Raw genomic sequence first — 15,910 nt, 5'->3', positions numbered from 1 at the left:
CTGTTTCACATGTAATATCACTTAACATTACTTGGAAAATTCCTTCTATCACCTCCCTCCTCTACCGTTTGATGTCCTCCACTACTTATATGTAGTTCTAGTGAGAGTTTATAGGCTTGTCATATACTATAACTAGCTGGAGTGAACAGAGTTGCCGGGGCAATTCCCTTCTGCGTTTTATTTTCATATTTGAAAATGATGATTTATTAAGAATTTTTCCGCATTTTCTGGAACAGTTCCGAATTTTCGAGAAAATTTGAAACTTCCCTTGAATTCTTCTCTAAACTCTAAAAGGTTCTAGAATTTTCCAGAAGTTTCTACGCTGCATATCGCAGTATGCAAAATCGTCAATTTTTTTTCTATTTTCCTAGAAGACTTGAGAACTTTCTCGAATCTTCTTAAATGGTGTAAAATTTTCTCAAATTTTTGAAACCACCGGTGCATTTTCTCGAATTTTGTAGAATCCTGGAAAAGTTTTCCGAATTGTCCAAAAAACTGATATATATGCTTAAATTTTTTTAGTGAAAAAAAGTTTCAGAAGATGCTGAAGATTGGAAGAGCAAATTGTTATAATGAGAGAATATGATTTGTCTAATGATTGTTTTAGGAAATTCTCGAGTTGTCCCGAAAGTTCTGAAAATTTTCGCAATTCAATCATGAGACGATAATGATAAAATACGTGTTCGTTAATATTATGTTGCGTGTGGGTGCCTATGTCACCATAGGAATCCACACGCAAAATTTCATATTAGCAGCTTCGGTAATTTGAACTGTGCGTTGATACGTCAATCCCCCTAAACGTGCCTTCTCCTTTATTTATAAGATAAAGCTAGATAATGAATGAATACACATCGGCAGTATGACTGACAACATATTATTAAAAACCAGAATCCCATCTTTAACATCCGTCGATATAAATGCCATCGACTCAATCATAGAAGTTTCGATTAAATTCAACTGTGATAAATCCTCTCCCATGATTAGAATGAACATACACCAGTAAAATAGCAATCGGTAAATCTGAAGATAATACCTCACTGGTCAGATTCCTCATCAGTTCTCATAGAGAAAAATTTCATAGAAAAACGTAGCGCATTCGCCAGAAAATTCTATAAGGATTCTATAGAATTTCTATTAATATTTCTATTCGTTTTTCGCCGATTCTATTGAGATATTTTCCATACAAATTCCTTGGCCTAAATTTTATAAGTATTTAATTTTTTTTAATGAGTGAGAAAATAAAGGGAATAAAACTTAGAAAATTGATGTTGAGGAATTTTTATAAAAAATATGACAATAGAATGCTTTTTATAAACAGAAAAATCTATAAATCTAGAAAATAGTTTCTATTGAACATTTTTCATGTAAAAAACGCGAAAAGTTGCTGTTGAGTTTTTCAATAAAATCGATAAAAATCCAATAAAATTACCAATAGAAAATTAATAAAATTTTGCGTGAGTTTGTTTACCAATTTCCTCATGCATGAGGGAGGATATTTTGAGTCAATTTTTAAAAGTGTATAAAAAATTACCCTGCCATACACTTCTAAAAATTTTCCATTGAAATTTTCGATACGGGTCGTGGATATTTTTAACAAATAACATTTCCACTGGAATTTCAAGCAATTTCATTATTAAAAATTCATAATTTCATGGAGAAACTCATGGAAACTATAACTTTCAGTTTAATTTTGAATGAAAATTACTGAAAAATCTACAAAATTCTGAAAAATCCCTCCTTGAATTACAGATTACGCTGAATTTTTAGGGAATTCCTTCAAAATTCCTGGAATTCCGAAAAATTTTAAGAAATTTTCTGGAAATTCAAGGAAAGTTCGCAGCGAAAATTCATTTTCACTCAAAAATTCATGTAAGTTATGGAATTTTCATCTCCCTGCCGCTAAAAAATTAGGTCTTTACTTGAATTTTAAGAGAAACTTGAAATTCCATTGACTTTTTCTCCTTAAATCAAATTAACGGTGTTTTCCCAGAAAATTCATCCAATTTTTTTCAACAGCGTACGGATGAAACAATGATATAGTGATGTTTTATAAAACATTTATATGGGATGATTATATATGAAATCTTATCGATTTGTGGTATATGAGATTTAGATTAGCCATGTCTGTCAATAGACATTGTTGTAAGATTCTTATAAGCGTTGTGATTCGAAAAGTTCTCACAATTTCATACGGTTACTGCAATTTTCTACAGGTAAAACATATCCCTTTTCCTTGACAGCCCACTCTAATGTGAGGAAAAAAACGAGTGATATTGAAAATTTTAGTACGGAGTGTAACGCCCATGAAAAGTTTCTTTAAGATAGAATTACAAATTTGAGAAATATTTCAAAAGATACTTGAACCATGGGTAGAGCAGTTTTAGAAGAGGATCAATTCCGAATACGGTGAATCGTATTTAAAATTTTATCGTACATAGTTTCTGCGATATTCAACTCTAAAAAATGGAAGTGTCATGAAATCTTTTTTTATTTGATTCAAATAATTGGTTGATTAATCATTTCTTCTCCATCAACAATATATGAGAATAGAAAAACTCATTAACTTATGAGAATGCAATAAATTAACGTCCGGATGAATTATCTTTCGAACGTTATCTCGATTGTTTTTCCATCTTTATAATCTAAAATATATCACAATTTCTACTGGATTTTACGTCACGTAGGTGTCCCTAACAATTATGATTGCGCAATGAAAAAAAGTAGAAAAGAAAACTGAACATTTTCAAAAAGCTTTTTAATAAAGATTAGGAAATAAGTCCGACAGAGAGGAAATTGTAAATGGATAATTTATCATTGCAACCAACGATCTGACAGACATTGGCAACATTACATTATGCATTTGCAATTTCCTCCCTGTTGGGTTTATTTTCCTATATTATTCAAAACCGCTCTTCGAAAATATTCTTTTTTTTTTTCAACATTTTTTTATTGTATAATCATAATTGTGGAAGAGTCCAGGGCTATGTAAAACTGCATAGCAATTGAAGAACATTTCAGATTATAAAAATAAAAAAAATAACCCAGATCACGTTCAAAAGATAATACACGCGGTCCTTAAGTCAGAATTTTTTCTCAAAATCCATAGGGACTAGTTTTTGGATAATATTGCACTGATGAAAAAGTTTAATAAAAAAACTTAGCCAATTCGCTAGACAATTCTATTGGATTTCTATTGAACTTTCTATTAGTTTTTGGCCGACCCTATTAAAATGTTCACTAGAAAATATTCTATAGAAAAAGTCAAAAGAATTCGATTTTTCTATACAACTTATTCTATCGAGATATTTTCTAAAAAATTGACTCGGCTCAAATTTTCCAAGTTTTTTGTTTGATTTTCTGTTCTTCTGATTTCTGTTCATCTGGTTTCTGTTGTTTCTGATTTTTGTTTGATTTTTTTTGTTTGATGAGAAGAAAAGAAAAATGGAATGAAAAAAACTTAGAAAATTTGAGCCGAGGAAATCCTATAGCAAATATCTGAAGAGAGTACGTTATATAGAAAAATCGAATTCTATTGATTTTTTCTATTGAATATTTTCTGTGAACACTTCAATAGAATCGGCCAAAAACTAATAGAAAGTTCAATAGAAATCCAATAGAATTTTATGACGAATTCGCTAGGTTTTTCTAAAATTAAATTTAAATTAAATTTTTTTGGGCGTGTTTCTTGAGATATGCCTTAAGGATATTTAGAGTTGAACATTTCAATAGACTTTTCTGTCCTCGTCTTTGAATATAAACTTCAAATCACACAGACTTATCTAAACGGAAGTGTAATCAGTTCTGTAGTGAATGCATCGCCCGATGGAACCTGAATTCATGCATAAGCCCGTTGATTGAATGTTCATAGCAACACTAATGACGATAATCTACTCCTGTAAAAACTACTCATCAATTACAGCGCTACATCCTTCTTCCATTAATTTTTTGTCCTCAAGAATTTGAGCAATCGCTTCATGCAGACTACCTCACCTACACGCATGGATAATTATATCCGCAATGACGGCTCTTTCCGATCTCCTCCATCGTCTCCTTTTCCTCCTTCCACACAGAAATCTATAAAGCACCCAGTATCATCTGGTTTAATGATACACGCGCACCGAACAATCTCTCACCTCTCAGCAGTCGAGTCCCTACCTCCACTGAGTGAGCGGTTACTCTAGGCGATTGTTTCACTATTCAATTACAAATTTCGAGATTAGAATTATCACGTGGAAAATGTCAGCAGCAGGCGAGGTTTTAAAAATCATCGCGGCGATATCATTTTGTGGTGTTTTTGTCTCTTCATCGCTGATTGTGAAAATCAAAAACGGAACTCTAGAGGGGTCCCTCATGAAGACGAGGTATGGGAGGGAATTCCCAGCGTTTCGAGGAATCCCCTATGCACTTCCTCCGCTCGGTGACTTAAGGTTTGAGGTAGGAAATTTTCCGTGAGTTCACACGTAAACAAAATTTTTTGCTTCTAACAAATCTTTTTCTTCACGTATCGTGTTACCTCATGAACATCTTCATTGTGATAAAGTTGAGATAATTGTCTCCATGAATAATAATTCTGTCCTCATTCTAATAATCAATTTTTCCTGGGACACGTAAAAATTTTGATCATTTTTTGAATTAATTAATTGAATTTGAAGCTGTATGAATAATGAAGAAAATTTGTTACTAGTAAGAAAAGACCGACTGTAATGCAGTTGACACTGGATTTTTTGCGCGGCATGGAACAATTAAAAATTTATGTCTGAATTTAATTGTCAAATCCTGGAAACGTTCATCACATAACATTTCTATTAATATTTCAGGAAATTTTGATACTAAAAAATCCAATGGAAGTTGTAAATTTGAGTTGAAATATTCCATAAAAATTCAGAAAGATGATGACAAGTTAAAAGACAATTTTTAAAATTGTAAGTTGTTCTTCTAAAGCCTATAATTCTACCTAAAACATGGAATTTCATAATCATTTTCCCTCTAAATTGACTTGAATGCAACTCTTACGAATTGAGTTGCATTTTTTTGCTAACAAAAATGAAAAATATTTTTGAATCAACAATTTAATTCAATAATATTTCTTCTTTATTCATTGTTCAAAATTTTCGTCTGAATTTTTCATGACAAATTCCGGAAATTTTTATCTTATTCACGTTTCACTGAAATTTCAGGACATCTTGTCAATGAGAAATCAAATATTATATTGATTTTCTGCTTAAATGATCTGGAAATTAATAAAATACTTGATTTTTCAGTTCAATTATTCTGTGAAAATTCGGATAAATCATGAAAATTCAGGAAAAAATTGAACATTCATGTCATTTTGTTGTATGTTCTACTGAAAATTCAATGAAGTTGTGAAATTTCCATCTCACTCCCACTGAAAACTCATGAATTTCCGGGAATTCTACTTAAAACTTGAAATTTCCATAACCATTTTTTCCCTAAATCCGATTCAATATCACTCCCATGAGATTTACTATAATATCTTCCATAAAATTTCAAAAAATTTCCAAGTGTTGGAAATATCTCTTTTTCCGTGTTCATTCCCAGCCAAAAACCATCCGTTAGTCTCAGATTTCAATCACAATAATCTAAGCAATGCTCGCATGTTTGAACGTAATTATCATCAACAAGTGACTATTGCGCAGTGGCTTAATTGATAGTGTGATGTTTACCTATTTGCGAGACTGCAAGACAAGAATATTTCTACAATTTCCTGCGGTTTTGTAAATCCCAATAACTTGCAGCCTCCAAAACCGGCAGCCGCTTGGAGAGGCGTGCGATCTGCTAAGGAGGATGCAGCTATATGTACGCAGCGGAATATTTATACTCATCAGGAGGAAGTTGTTGGAATAGAGGATTGTCTGTACTTGAATGTTTACACTCCGAAGCTGCCAGATTCCAATGCTAAGGGACTTGTCAACTATCCCGTCATGATATGGTTCCACGGTGGTGGGTGGGTGACTGGAGCCGGTCACTCGGAGTTCTATGGACCCAAATTCCTGCTCGACCACGATGTTGTACTGGTGACAGTCAACTTCAGGTGACTGAACTATGAGTTACCTTCTCATCGAGCTTTGGTCTAAGGTAAAAGCGTTTTTGGTTCCTCTCCTATCACTTCTGTTTCCCCTATTCAGATTGGGACCACTAGGTTTTCTGAGCACAGAAGACTTGGTTTCGCCTGGCAATCAGGGAATGAAGGACCAGTCGCAAGCGATTAGATGGGTTCATGAAAACATTGCAGCCTTTGGTGGTGATCCAAATCAGGTGACAGTTTTCGGCGAAAGTGCTGGTGGTGCGAGTACCCATTATCATATGATGAGTCCTCTCTCGCGAGGTACTTCAAGATTATTTTGGATAAATATTGCGATTGACGTATACTTCAAACTCATGAAATACATCATAGTTGGACAAAGTTATAAAATGGAAAAGTTTACACGTGAACGATTTTCTGTCACGTCCGCGTGCGCGAAATACCACTTCACCTGCGTTGTGATTGAAAATAGCTTTAGATATTCGTGAGAAACACTGGCCTTCGGTGAGTAGTATACATCTCTTACAAGGTGAAAACTATTTTGTCATACGCCGTGTTGTTAACTGGAACTTTACAACACGGGGTGTGAAGTGCAATTTAACTGCACAGCGTTGGGCCAACAAAATATTTTCTGGCGAATACACCTTCCAATAGGAATTATTAATCCCTCAGGTGCCTGGCACGTCCGGTAATACGTACAACACCCTTTCACTTTTCCCCAACATAAAAGACCGATTCTAAATTGGCAAAAACGAACCCACGCAAGTTCTACCCACGATGGCCGAAGAGCCACCCCTCAAGAAAATATTTACACGGAGAAAATTATTTGGTGAATTTTACCAACTAGTTGTTGAAAAAATGAATTACCAACCAGTTGTTGAATTTCAACAACTAGTTGGTAAAATTTAACAACTATTTAATTAAAATTCAGAAAAAAGATTTTTCAATTTCATTCGACAACCATTTGTTAAATTTTCATTAAACGTTCGTCGATTTATCTGATGGGTGAAATTTAACAAGGAATTGTAGCTTATTGCAAAAATATCTTCTAAGGGAGATATTCATGGATTGTCAAGATATAAATGATTGCGGGATTGTTTCCAAATGTATATATGCCCTCACCATCTAGTTTGGTAGTCAAAATTTATTGAATGAAATTGAAAAATCCTTTCTGAATTTATTTAATTCGTTGTTAAATTTCACCAACTAGTTGGTCAAATTCACCAAATGATTTTCTCCGTGGACGATACGAGTCAGACGGAATTTTCACGAGTGTGAAGTTGGCGGTTCGAGGCGAAGCCGAGGACTGCCAATCACACGAGTCGAAAATTCCCGTTTTACATGTGTCGAACAATATTTGTCATCACGCTGTGACGAAAAGTGGACTTTTCGGCACGCGGAGCGTGCCTAAAAGTCCACTTTCCGGCACATTGTGATGACAAATATTGTTCGTAACTCGTGAAAAAATGTTTTTTGGCTCGTGGGATTATATCACTCGCCAAAAAACACTTTTTTGCACTCGTTACGAAATATACTATTTATTTACAAGTAAACGAAAAGGCACTTTTCGGTACGAGGTGAAGGCAGCAGCTTTCAAAATAGTATATTTCGTAACAAGTGCAAAAAACACTTTTTTGCACTCGTTACGAAATATACTATTGTATTCTATTGAAATAGCATGGAATCCCTCTTGTGTCTTTAGGGGTATTCGTGTAAAAATTGGGTGAATTCTTGCTGGGACCGTTTCGCGAGTCCATGCATTCTTGACCCACTCACGAATTTCCATCAATCGCATAACCAATGGTTACAAGAAATTTCATTCCTGACGTAAGAACAAGGGTTTTTGATACAAATAACTCCATTTTTGAAAGGAAAGTTAGTGACATGTGGGTTTTTGAGAATCGTATATTGAGATTACCAATAACTAATCCATTCTTTCCACAAGAATGGTATTCAAAAGGGTGGAGAGGGGGTTGTACTCTTGCGCATATACCAGTGGAACTGTATCATCGCCAAATCCTATTTAATTGGGTACCTTACCCTTCCTCTATTTATAGGAATTGAATCCATCATTTCTAGTATTTGAATATGGTGGCAACTTCCACACTCTCTCCCCGCGTTAATGACCCCAAAAATAGGAAAAAAAAACACTTTTTTTGGCTCCAAAAAATTATCAGATCGCAAAATCCCGTACTACAGAGTAGTACGGACCTTTTCATCCTTTTCTATTTTTTGAAATCGATTTTAAATTTCCAAGTGCAAGCATGTGAGGATCACCCCCACCCCTGCATTAATCGCCCCGCAAAATTAGGAAAAACATTTTTTTGGTCCAAAAAATTGCTGCATCACAAAATCCTCCTCTATTTTTTGGAATTTATTTCAAACTTCCTAGTACATGCATATGACGACAACCCCTTCCCTTACGTCTAACGTCCCAAAGATCATGATTCATTGCGACAAACCTGAATGAGTTGTTTGCAAGATTGCTCATTCTTCTCACAATCCATAAATTTTTCTACTACCAACCGAGAAAAAGAATACATTAAAGAAGGGAATTACATAAGGGGATTACAGAAAGAAGATTACATTAAAGAAGGGAATTTATATAGCGTTCCACATCTTTGTGACGTCGTAGGAAATGATTGGATGGGATTTGGATGAGGTAGGAGGGGAACCGGGATTATTCTCCATACGAAAAAGATAGTGGCAAAAATTGGTTTGCTTCTAGAAATTCGTTCTTTCTCTCAGTGTAAAAAATTTACGTCCAAAAATGTCTATGTAAAAAATTTCACTAGAAATTCAGTACACTGAGAAGAACTATTTTTTGATAAGATGTTCACTGGTATCAACAAACTCATGACTCGAAAATTGACAAGAAGAAAACATCTTATACTGAGAAAGAAAAATTTTCGTCGAGAGATTTTGTACTTCTCTCAATGACGAGGATAATTTGTTTATGACAACAAAATGATTTCTCATACCAATTCTAGTTCGATCAATTTACTCCCTATTTTTTAAATCTCAAGTCGAAAATATTTTAATGCAAAAATCCCTTGATTTTCCCCTTATCTTTCGAACGCGTGCAAAATCTCTGGACGAAAGGTTTCTTTTCTCTGTGTAAGATATTTATTTCTTGACAATTTTCGCGTCAATAGTTTCTTAGTATAAGTAAAGACGTACGTCCCAAACACTTATTTTTTCTCAGTGTATAATTCTCTATCAAGAGTGCTAGGATATCTATTGATTTCTTTCGTACGTGTTGCCTGAGATAAAAACTCAATAGGAGTTAATTGGAGGTACTCATTGCGAATATTCAGTCCCACTGAAAGATCTTTGTCTAAATCGATAATTAATATTCCGACAATTACCATTCATAAAACATTCAGAGAAACCAATGGAAATCATGCCAAAGTGGTTTTCAGAATACGTAAAAACATTTTCTTCTTTTACATTAAAAACATTATCATGAGTAATCCATGTAATGAGTTTTATAATCACATTATCCTTGACTTTGAAATCACGTTGGATTAACATACCTAAGCCATCACTGTTTTTTTTAGATTATTTCCATCGTGGAATTTCACATAGTGGAACTGCTTTATGTCCGTGGGTACTTACGAGACCAGGAGTTGCTAAACAACAAGCTAACCGTCTTGGAGAATACCTTAACTGTCCAACTAAGAGTTCAGCTGAACTTTTGTCATGTTTGAAGATGAAAGACCATGTGGAAATCATTGCTACTGATCGTAAATTCCAGGTGAACCGATAATGAAATAGCTGCCGATGGGTTTTCAGTGATTAACGAGGGGGCGAATTTAGAATAGGCATGAGAACATATTCGAAAGGCACAAGTTTTCATGAAGTTGTATGAAATTATTCTAAATCGGTCAATCCATTCTATGTCCTACTGACATTATATTAATGGCTGCACGAAATCATCCATGAAGTTTTCACATGCAAGTGAGATTAACGTCGTTCATGATGTAATTTTGCAACTGTATGTACCGGAGATTGGAAAAATTAAGATAATTGTGGCACAATTTTCCATGTGAAGAATACAAGTATATAACATGCCGACTCAATTCAAAGAAATTGGACATAAATTCTAACGATCAAATTGGTACTGATTGCACAGGAGGAAAATAGAATCTAGTTATATGGGTAGCAATCTTGGACACTTCAAATAAATCACGGTAATGCCGTTTGTAATTGATCTCATTATCTAAAATCACGGTTTATGCAAAATTCCCCCTCCTTAGTAGGAATTGAGAACATTCATTCGCGTGTGGATGTAAAGATTGCGGTATTGTCATAAACAATATTGAAGTAATCTCAAAATTTAACGTGTTAAAAACTGGTTTTTCGCTCTTGAATTTTGCATAATTAACCGGGATATGCGCGCATTGATGTAATCTTTCTTACGCCAACGGAAATTTTCGTTTCGACATTATTTGAATTGCAGTGTCAGCAAAACTTTACTTGTCGACAGATTCCAGTTCAGTGATCATGAATTTAATTCAGAGAACACGCGACATGCAAAACATTTTTTATTATGTCCATTAGGTGCAATGAGAATGCGAAATTATATTTGCCTTATCCATTAGGCTGTTTTTGCTCTGAGATGAATACGATTATTTGAATTACTGAATCACTTTGAATAGTTCAAACTCATCATTTATCGATTTGGGTTTGATAATTAATTAATTTTTTGTTTCTAAAGATTTTCGACTATGATCCTATGATCCCCTTCAGACCCGTCATAGAACCCGATCATCCAGGTGCTTTCCTGAAGGAAGAGCCCGCTCAAACTCTAAAGAATGGCAACATGGCCGACATTCCTTGGATGACTGGATTCAATTCCCAGGAGGGCGCGATCAAAGTTGCTGGTAAAGGAATAAAACTGATTTCTCATAAAGAATAAACTAACAGACAAGAAAAAATTTAATAGAAAAACCTAGTGAATTTGGTAGACAATTTTATTGTAGTACTATTGAAATTTTTATTAGTTTTTGGCCGATTCTATTGAAATGTTCAATAAAAAATATTCTATAGAAAAAGTTGATCGAATTCCATTTTTCTATATAACTTATTCTATTGAGATATTTTCAATAGAATTTCCTTGATTCAAAGGTTTTTCGTTTCATTTTCATGACGGAAAAAAAATGAGAAAAGAATGCAAAAAACTTTAAAAATTGGAACCGAGGCAATTCTATAAAAAATATCTCAATAGAATAAGTTGTATGGAAAAATAAAATTCTGTTGATTGTTTCAACAGAATATTATCTAGTTAACATTTTAATAGAATCAGCAAAAAAATAAGAGAAAGTTCAATAGAAATCCAATAGAATTGTCTAGCGAATTCGCTCAATTTTTTTATTAATTTTTTTTTGTGCCTGAAATTTCTCCTCTGGACCAATTTGCGGTCATGAAGTAGTCATTCTAAATTGTAAGGATGAAAACAAAAACTCTCCTTACATAACCATAGACCCAACGCTCCGAAGGCTAAATGCATTCCTCATCAGAGTGAAAATTTATTTTGAATTTTCGGGACAATCAAAAACAATTATGAAGATTCTGTTCCAAGATAGGGAATTATGATAATTAATTCTCAATATAAACTTATGCTTCATAAGGCATCTGCAGAACCTCTCGCGTATGAAACAATTTAATGGAAAAATCGACCGCTTCCTTCAAAAGATTCTATTGAATTCCTGTTCGCACTCTAAAAGACCTTTATTGTAGTTCTGTGGGATTTTTAATAAATAAGTTTACTAATTTGTTGTACCCATTCTACCGAAGATTCTGCAACTTTGCCGTGCCATATTTCAAATGATATTACATAGGAACAAAGTTGATAAATTTTGGTCTTTGTCCAGAAATTCTTGGGCATTAATTACCTGTTTTTACTGTGGTATTTTTCTTTGTTCTTCAAAATAAAATATAAAGAAAAGACGTCGAAAATCCATGCTCAAGAATTCTAATGGCAAAAATTGCAGCGGAATGAAAAGAGAATTGACGGCAAAATTGCATAATTTTTATAGAATTGGCACGAAAAGTAAATCGAGTTTCCTAATAGAATTCGAATAGAACTGCAATAGAATTCTCATGGAGTTCTAATAAAAAGTCAATCGAATTACTTAGAGAAAGCGCACGGTTTTTCTATTGATGTTTTTCATACGTGCTGATATCAACAACTCGATAGAATTTTTGTGATAATTTCGATTTACACCCACAGCTTCGGAATAAATTTTCACCCTAGCGATCCATCGTTGAAGCTTTGATGATGTATGTAGAGTTCTCGTTTTCATCTTCACAATTAAAAATTGCCACTTCATTATCTCAAAATGGCCCAGAGAGGTAGGAAATTTGTTAATGCTGGAGTCCAATGGCATACTTCTTCGATGAAAAATAAACGCATCACGTTTTCTATTATCAGCTCTCTACGGGATAAAAGGCAAAGAATACGTCAAGATGTTCAATGAAAGATTCATGGAGCTGGCGCCGTTGTCCCTGGGGTACGAAGACACGTGTCCCAAGGAGTATCACGATTATGTGTCGAGCAAAATTCGTAAATTCTATCTAGGGGATAAACCTGCGCATGAGTCCAACAGATTTAACGTCATCGATGTAACTCATTATCTTATATTTAAAAAAAAATTGAGAGTAACGGGAGATTATTACTATTTCAAAATAATGAAAAGAGATTCAATTCCCTTGGGAATGCTGAGATTTTAGAGAATTATTGAAAAATATTTTCTGTATTCCACGAAGTTTTTCACGGAAAATCTCTTTCAATAATATCTTTTCAATCTTCAAATGCTTCATAATCATTTTATGCTGAAATTACAAAGAAATTTCTGAGGAAACTTTTAGTGCTAGTAATATAAAAAATCACATCTCCCGCCTACGAAACATTCTAGTGATGATGTTGATCACGTAAAATTTTTAGTTGTTTCTGCTAATATTTCTAAGAATTTTTGGTAAAATTCTTGAAAGCTCTGTAAAAATTTCATAAAAATAGAAAAATTCACTTGCTTCTCACTAGAATTTCCAGTGTTATCACCAGGATTTTTCTAAGAAATTTCTCTCCATGCAGATGTACTCAGATGCTTGGTTCAACGTCGGTGCTGACATGGCGATCAGAGATCACCTAGAAGTCCTAGCAAGCCCAGTCTACTACTACTACTTCGCATACAGAGGTGGTGCATCATTCTCTAGAATATTTGGTGATGAAACTAACGATTATGGGGTTTCTCACGCTGATGAGCTTCAGTACCTCTTCCCCGTTGGCGAACAATTGTTCCAAGATACTCCATTCAGTAAAGAGGATCACAGGATGGCTGATATTATGACGAAGTTATGGACCAATTTCGCAAAGACTGGGTAAACTTAAATTCACTCCAAATGAGTCATTGTAAAAATATCTATGGAAGAGAGAAGTTTAAAGGAATTAGTCAACAAACTTATGGAGCATTTTATGAGAGGTTCTTTTAAAGAGATTCTTTGATTTTTTTCATGGAAGATGTTATAGTAAATTCCACGAGAATGACATTGAATCGAATTTAGGGAAAAAAAGGTTATAAAATTTCAAGTTTCAAGTAGAATTCACGGAAATTCATGAGTTCTTAGTGGAAGTGAGATGGAAATTTCACAACTTGATTGAATTTTCAGTGGAACATGAATATTTAGAAACCAAACGAAAGGATTATTCAATTTTTCCCTGAATTTTCCTGATTTTTCTGAATTTTCACAGAATAATTGAACTGAAAAATCCAGTATTTTATTGATTTCCACATCATTTGAACAAAAAATCAATGAAATATTTGATTTTTCAATGAGAAGATTTCTTGAAATTTCAGTGGAATGTGAACGCGATAAAAATTTCCAGAATTTAGCACGGAAAATTTAGACGAAACTTTTTAACAGTAAGGTAAATGTACCTATGCCCGTCTGTGTACCTACACTCGTTCAGATCCTGCCAGCTATGACATTTCAATCATTTTGATAGTCCCAAGAGTCTATTAAGAGTGAAGTACGATTGGAGTTATTATTTTAATCAATAAGAAAAGTTATAGACACCAATGCAGAATGATTTATTGAATAATAAGAGAGAAAAATCACATTTACATCAACTCGTGCTACGACAGAGTTAATTCTTAAGCCACAAGTTAAGAAACTCACAATTTTAAAACGTTGATATCTCCGTTACAATAGTAAAATGGAATTAAAAATCCCTTGGCGAAGGTTTCGAATAGTTGAAAATTTAATAAAAATGCATAAATTATAGTAATATCCGGATATTTCACTGAAATATTGCCAATTAAAAGAATAGGTACAATGAAAATGGCATTGATCCTACGCTCGTTTTGCATCCAACTGTCAACTAGTAACGGACTAAACGGATGAAAAAATCATTTAAAAGGTTGGACTGTCCAATGGAAATATAATTTTGTGCATCGAGATATTTTTTAATGTTGTTTTATCACAAAATAGGATACTCACGATGTAATTGATTCGGATATAACCTTTCCATATCAATCAAATCACGAGACGATGATAGAGACATGTGTGAAACGAGCATGGGGACAAATGAACGAGCGTAGGGACATGGGACTTTTCACATTCATGGACGATTATTTATTAAAAAATAGTAATTATCATAATTAATATAAATAAATTCTAATACTGAAAGTTTTACCCTCTGATAAGTAATTTAAATCATCGCATCTTCACGCTCATTTCGATAGAAATATTGGACTAATGATGTGTTCACCTTAGCTAGACGAGCGTACGGTCATTTACCTTATAAGGTGAAAAAGTACTGAAAATCTCGTTCGTTCCACGATTATTTGACTTATCCAGTAATTTTTCTCAAACTTTTTTCTCCGTGTAGAATTACTGCTAGAAGTTCTACAAATCCAATAGAATTTTCTACCCAATGTGCTATATTTTTCTACAAAATTTTTGGATGAATGTTTACAATTAACTTAAATTTTTTTATCATTTCAGAAATCCCACACCAACGATAACCCCAGAACTTCCCCTGAAATGGAAGCCAGTGAGGACAGAAGCCCTCGAGTACTTATTAATCAATAATTCAAAGAATCTGAAGATGTCAAAGCATCTGCTGAAAGACAGAATGGAATTATGGGCATCATTACCGCACCGTGCAAGTGTAGACACATCGAATAAATCATCTCCACGCAAAGACGAATTGTAAAAAAAAAAAAAACTGTCAATCAGAGAAGGAAGAATCATATAATCACTCCCCGAGGATGGAAAAACCGATGAATAAGAATGAAACCAGTCATCGTCAACATGATTACGAGAACTGGAACTCGTCGTCAATCAGCTGTTGGAGTATAACGTATCGAGCTTGTCATACGAATCAAATTTGTAATTAACGGTCGATTTGTCAAGGAAAACCACGTGGTTACGAATTAATGAATTATTGTAACGAGGAACAGAACGCTGTCGCATTTTCTTGGATTTTCCCAGATTTTTTATTCTTCTGGAATAAATAAATAAACGTGATTGAGCAAAAGAACATGTGTTATTAACTAATTTAATTGAGCGCGTGGAATTTCCGCATGAATATTTGAGTTGCAAACTGCAAATCAGGCTTCATTGATGAATCTAATGACTTTCACTCCAGTCCGACTCGACCTCGATGTGGACATGAACTATTCGAAGAGACATAAGGAGGTTGCACAGAGCGACGAAGCATGCGAGTAAATGCATATTCTTATTGAAAAAAGTTTGCTCGTAGCATTCCTGCGGTTAGCAGATCAATTCGATTATTTACTCCCAACTTTGAGTGAACAGGTTAATGGAGAGTTCGAGCGTTTGCTGTTAATTTGTTTAGCA

At 34.0% G+C, this 15,910-nt stretch overlaps 1 protein-coding gene across 1 annotated transcript; it reads left to right on the top strand.

The window, feature by feature from the left end:
- The first annotated feature begins 4,110 nt into the window (after window positions 1-4,110).
- Window positions 4,111-15,590, top strand: LOC107039944 (venom carboxylesterase-6). The gene is made up of 8 exons (XM_015259810.1): window positions 4,111-4,434; window positions 5,757-6,052; window positions 6,147-6,346; window positions 9,604-9,800; window positions 10,764-10,929; window positions 12,480-12,670; window positions 13,140-13,426; window positions 15,053-15,590. Exons 1-8 carry the CDS (start codon window positions 4,237-4,239, stop codon window positions 15,261-15,263), a joined length of 1,746 nt encoding a protein of 581 aa, XP_015115296.1. The 5' UTR covers window positions 4,111-4,236; the 3' UTR covers window positions 15,264-15,590.
- Window positions 15,591-15,910: the final 320 nt, after the last annotated feature.

The sequence above is a fragment of the Diachasma alloeum genome, unplaced genomic scaffold, assembly GCF_001412515.2.
Source record: "Diachasma alloeum isolate Michigan unplaced genomic scaffold, Dall2.0 Dall_scaffold_00313, whole genome shotgun sequence".
Taxonomy (NCBI): domain Eukaryota; kingdom Metazoa; phylum Arthropoda; class Insecta; order Hymenoptera; family Braconidae; genus Diachasma; species Diachasma alloeum.
Note: the sequence above shows the minus strand (reverse complement) of the source record. Positions and strands in the feature narration are given on the sequence as shown.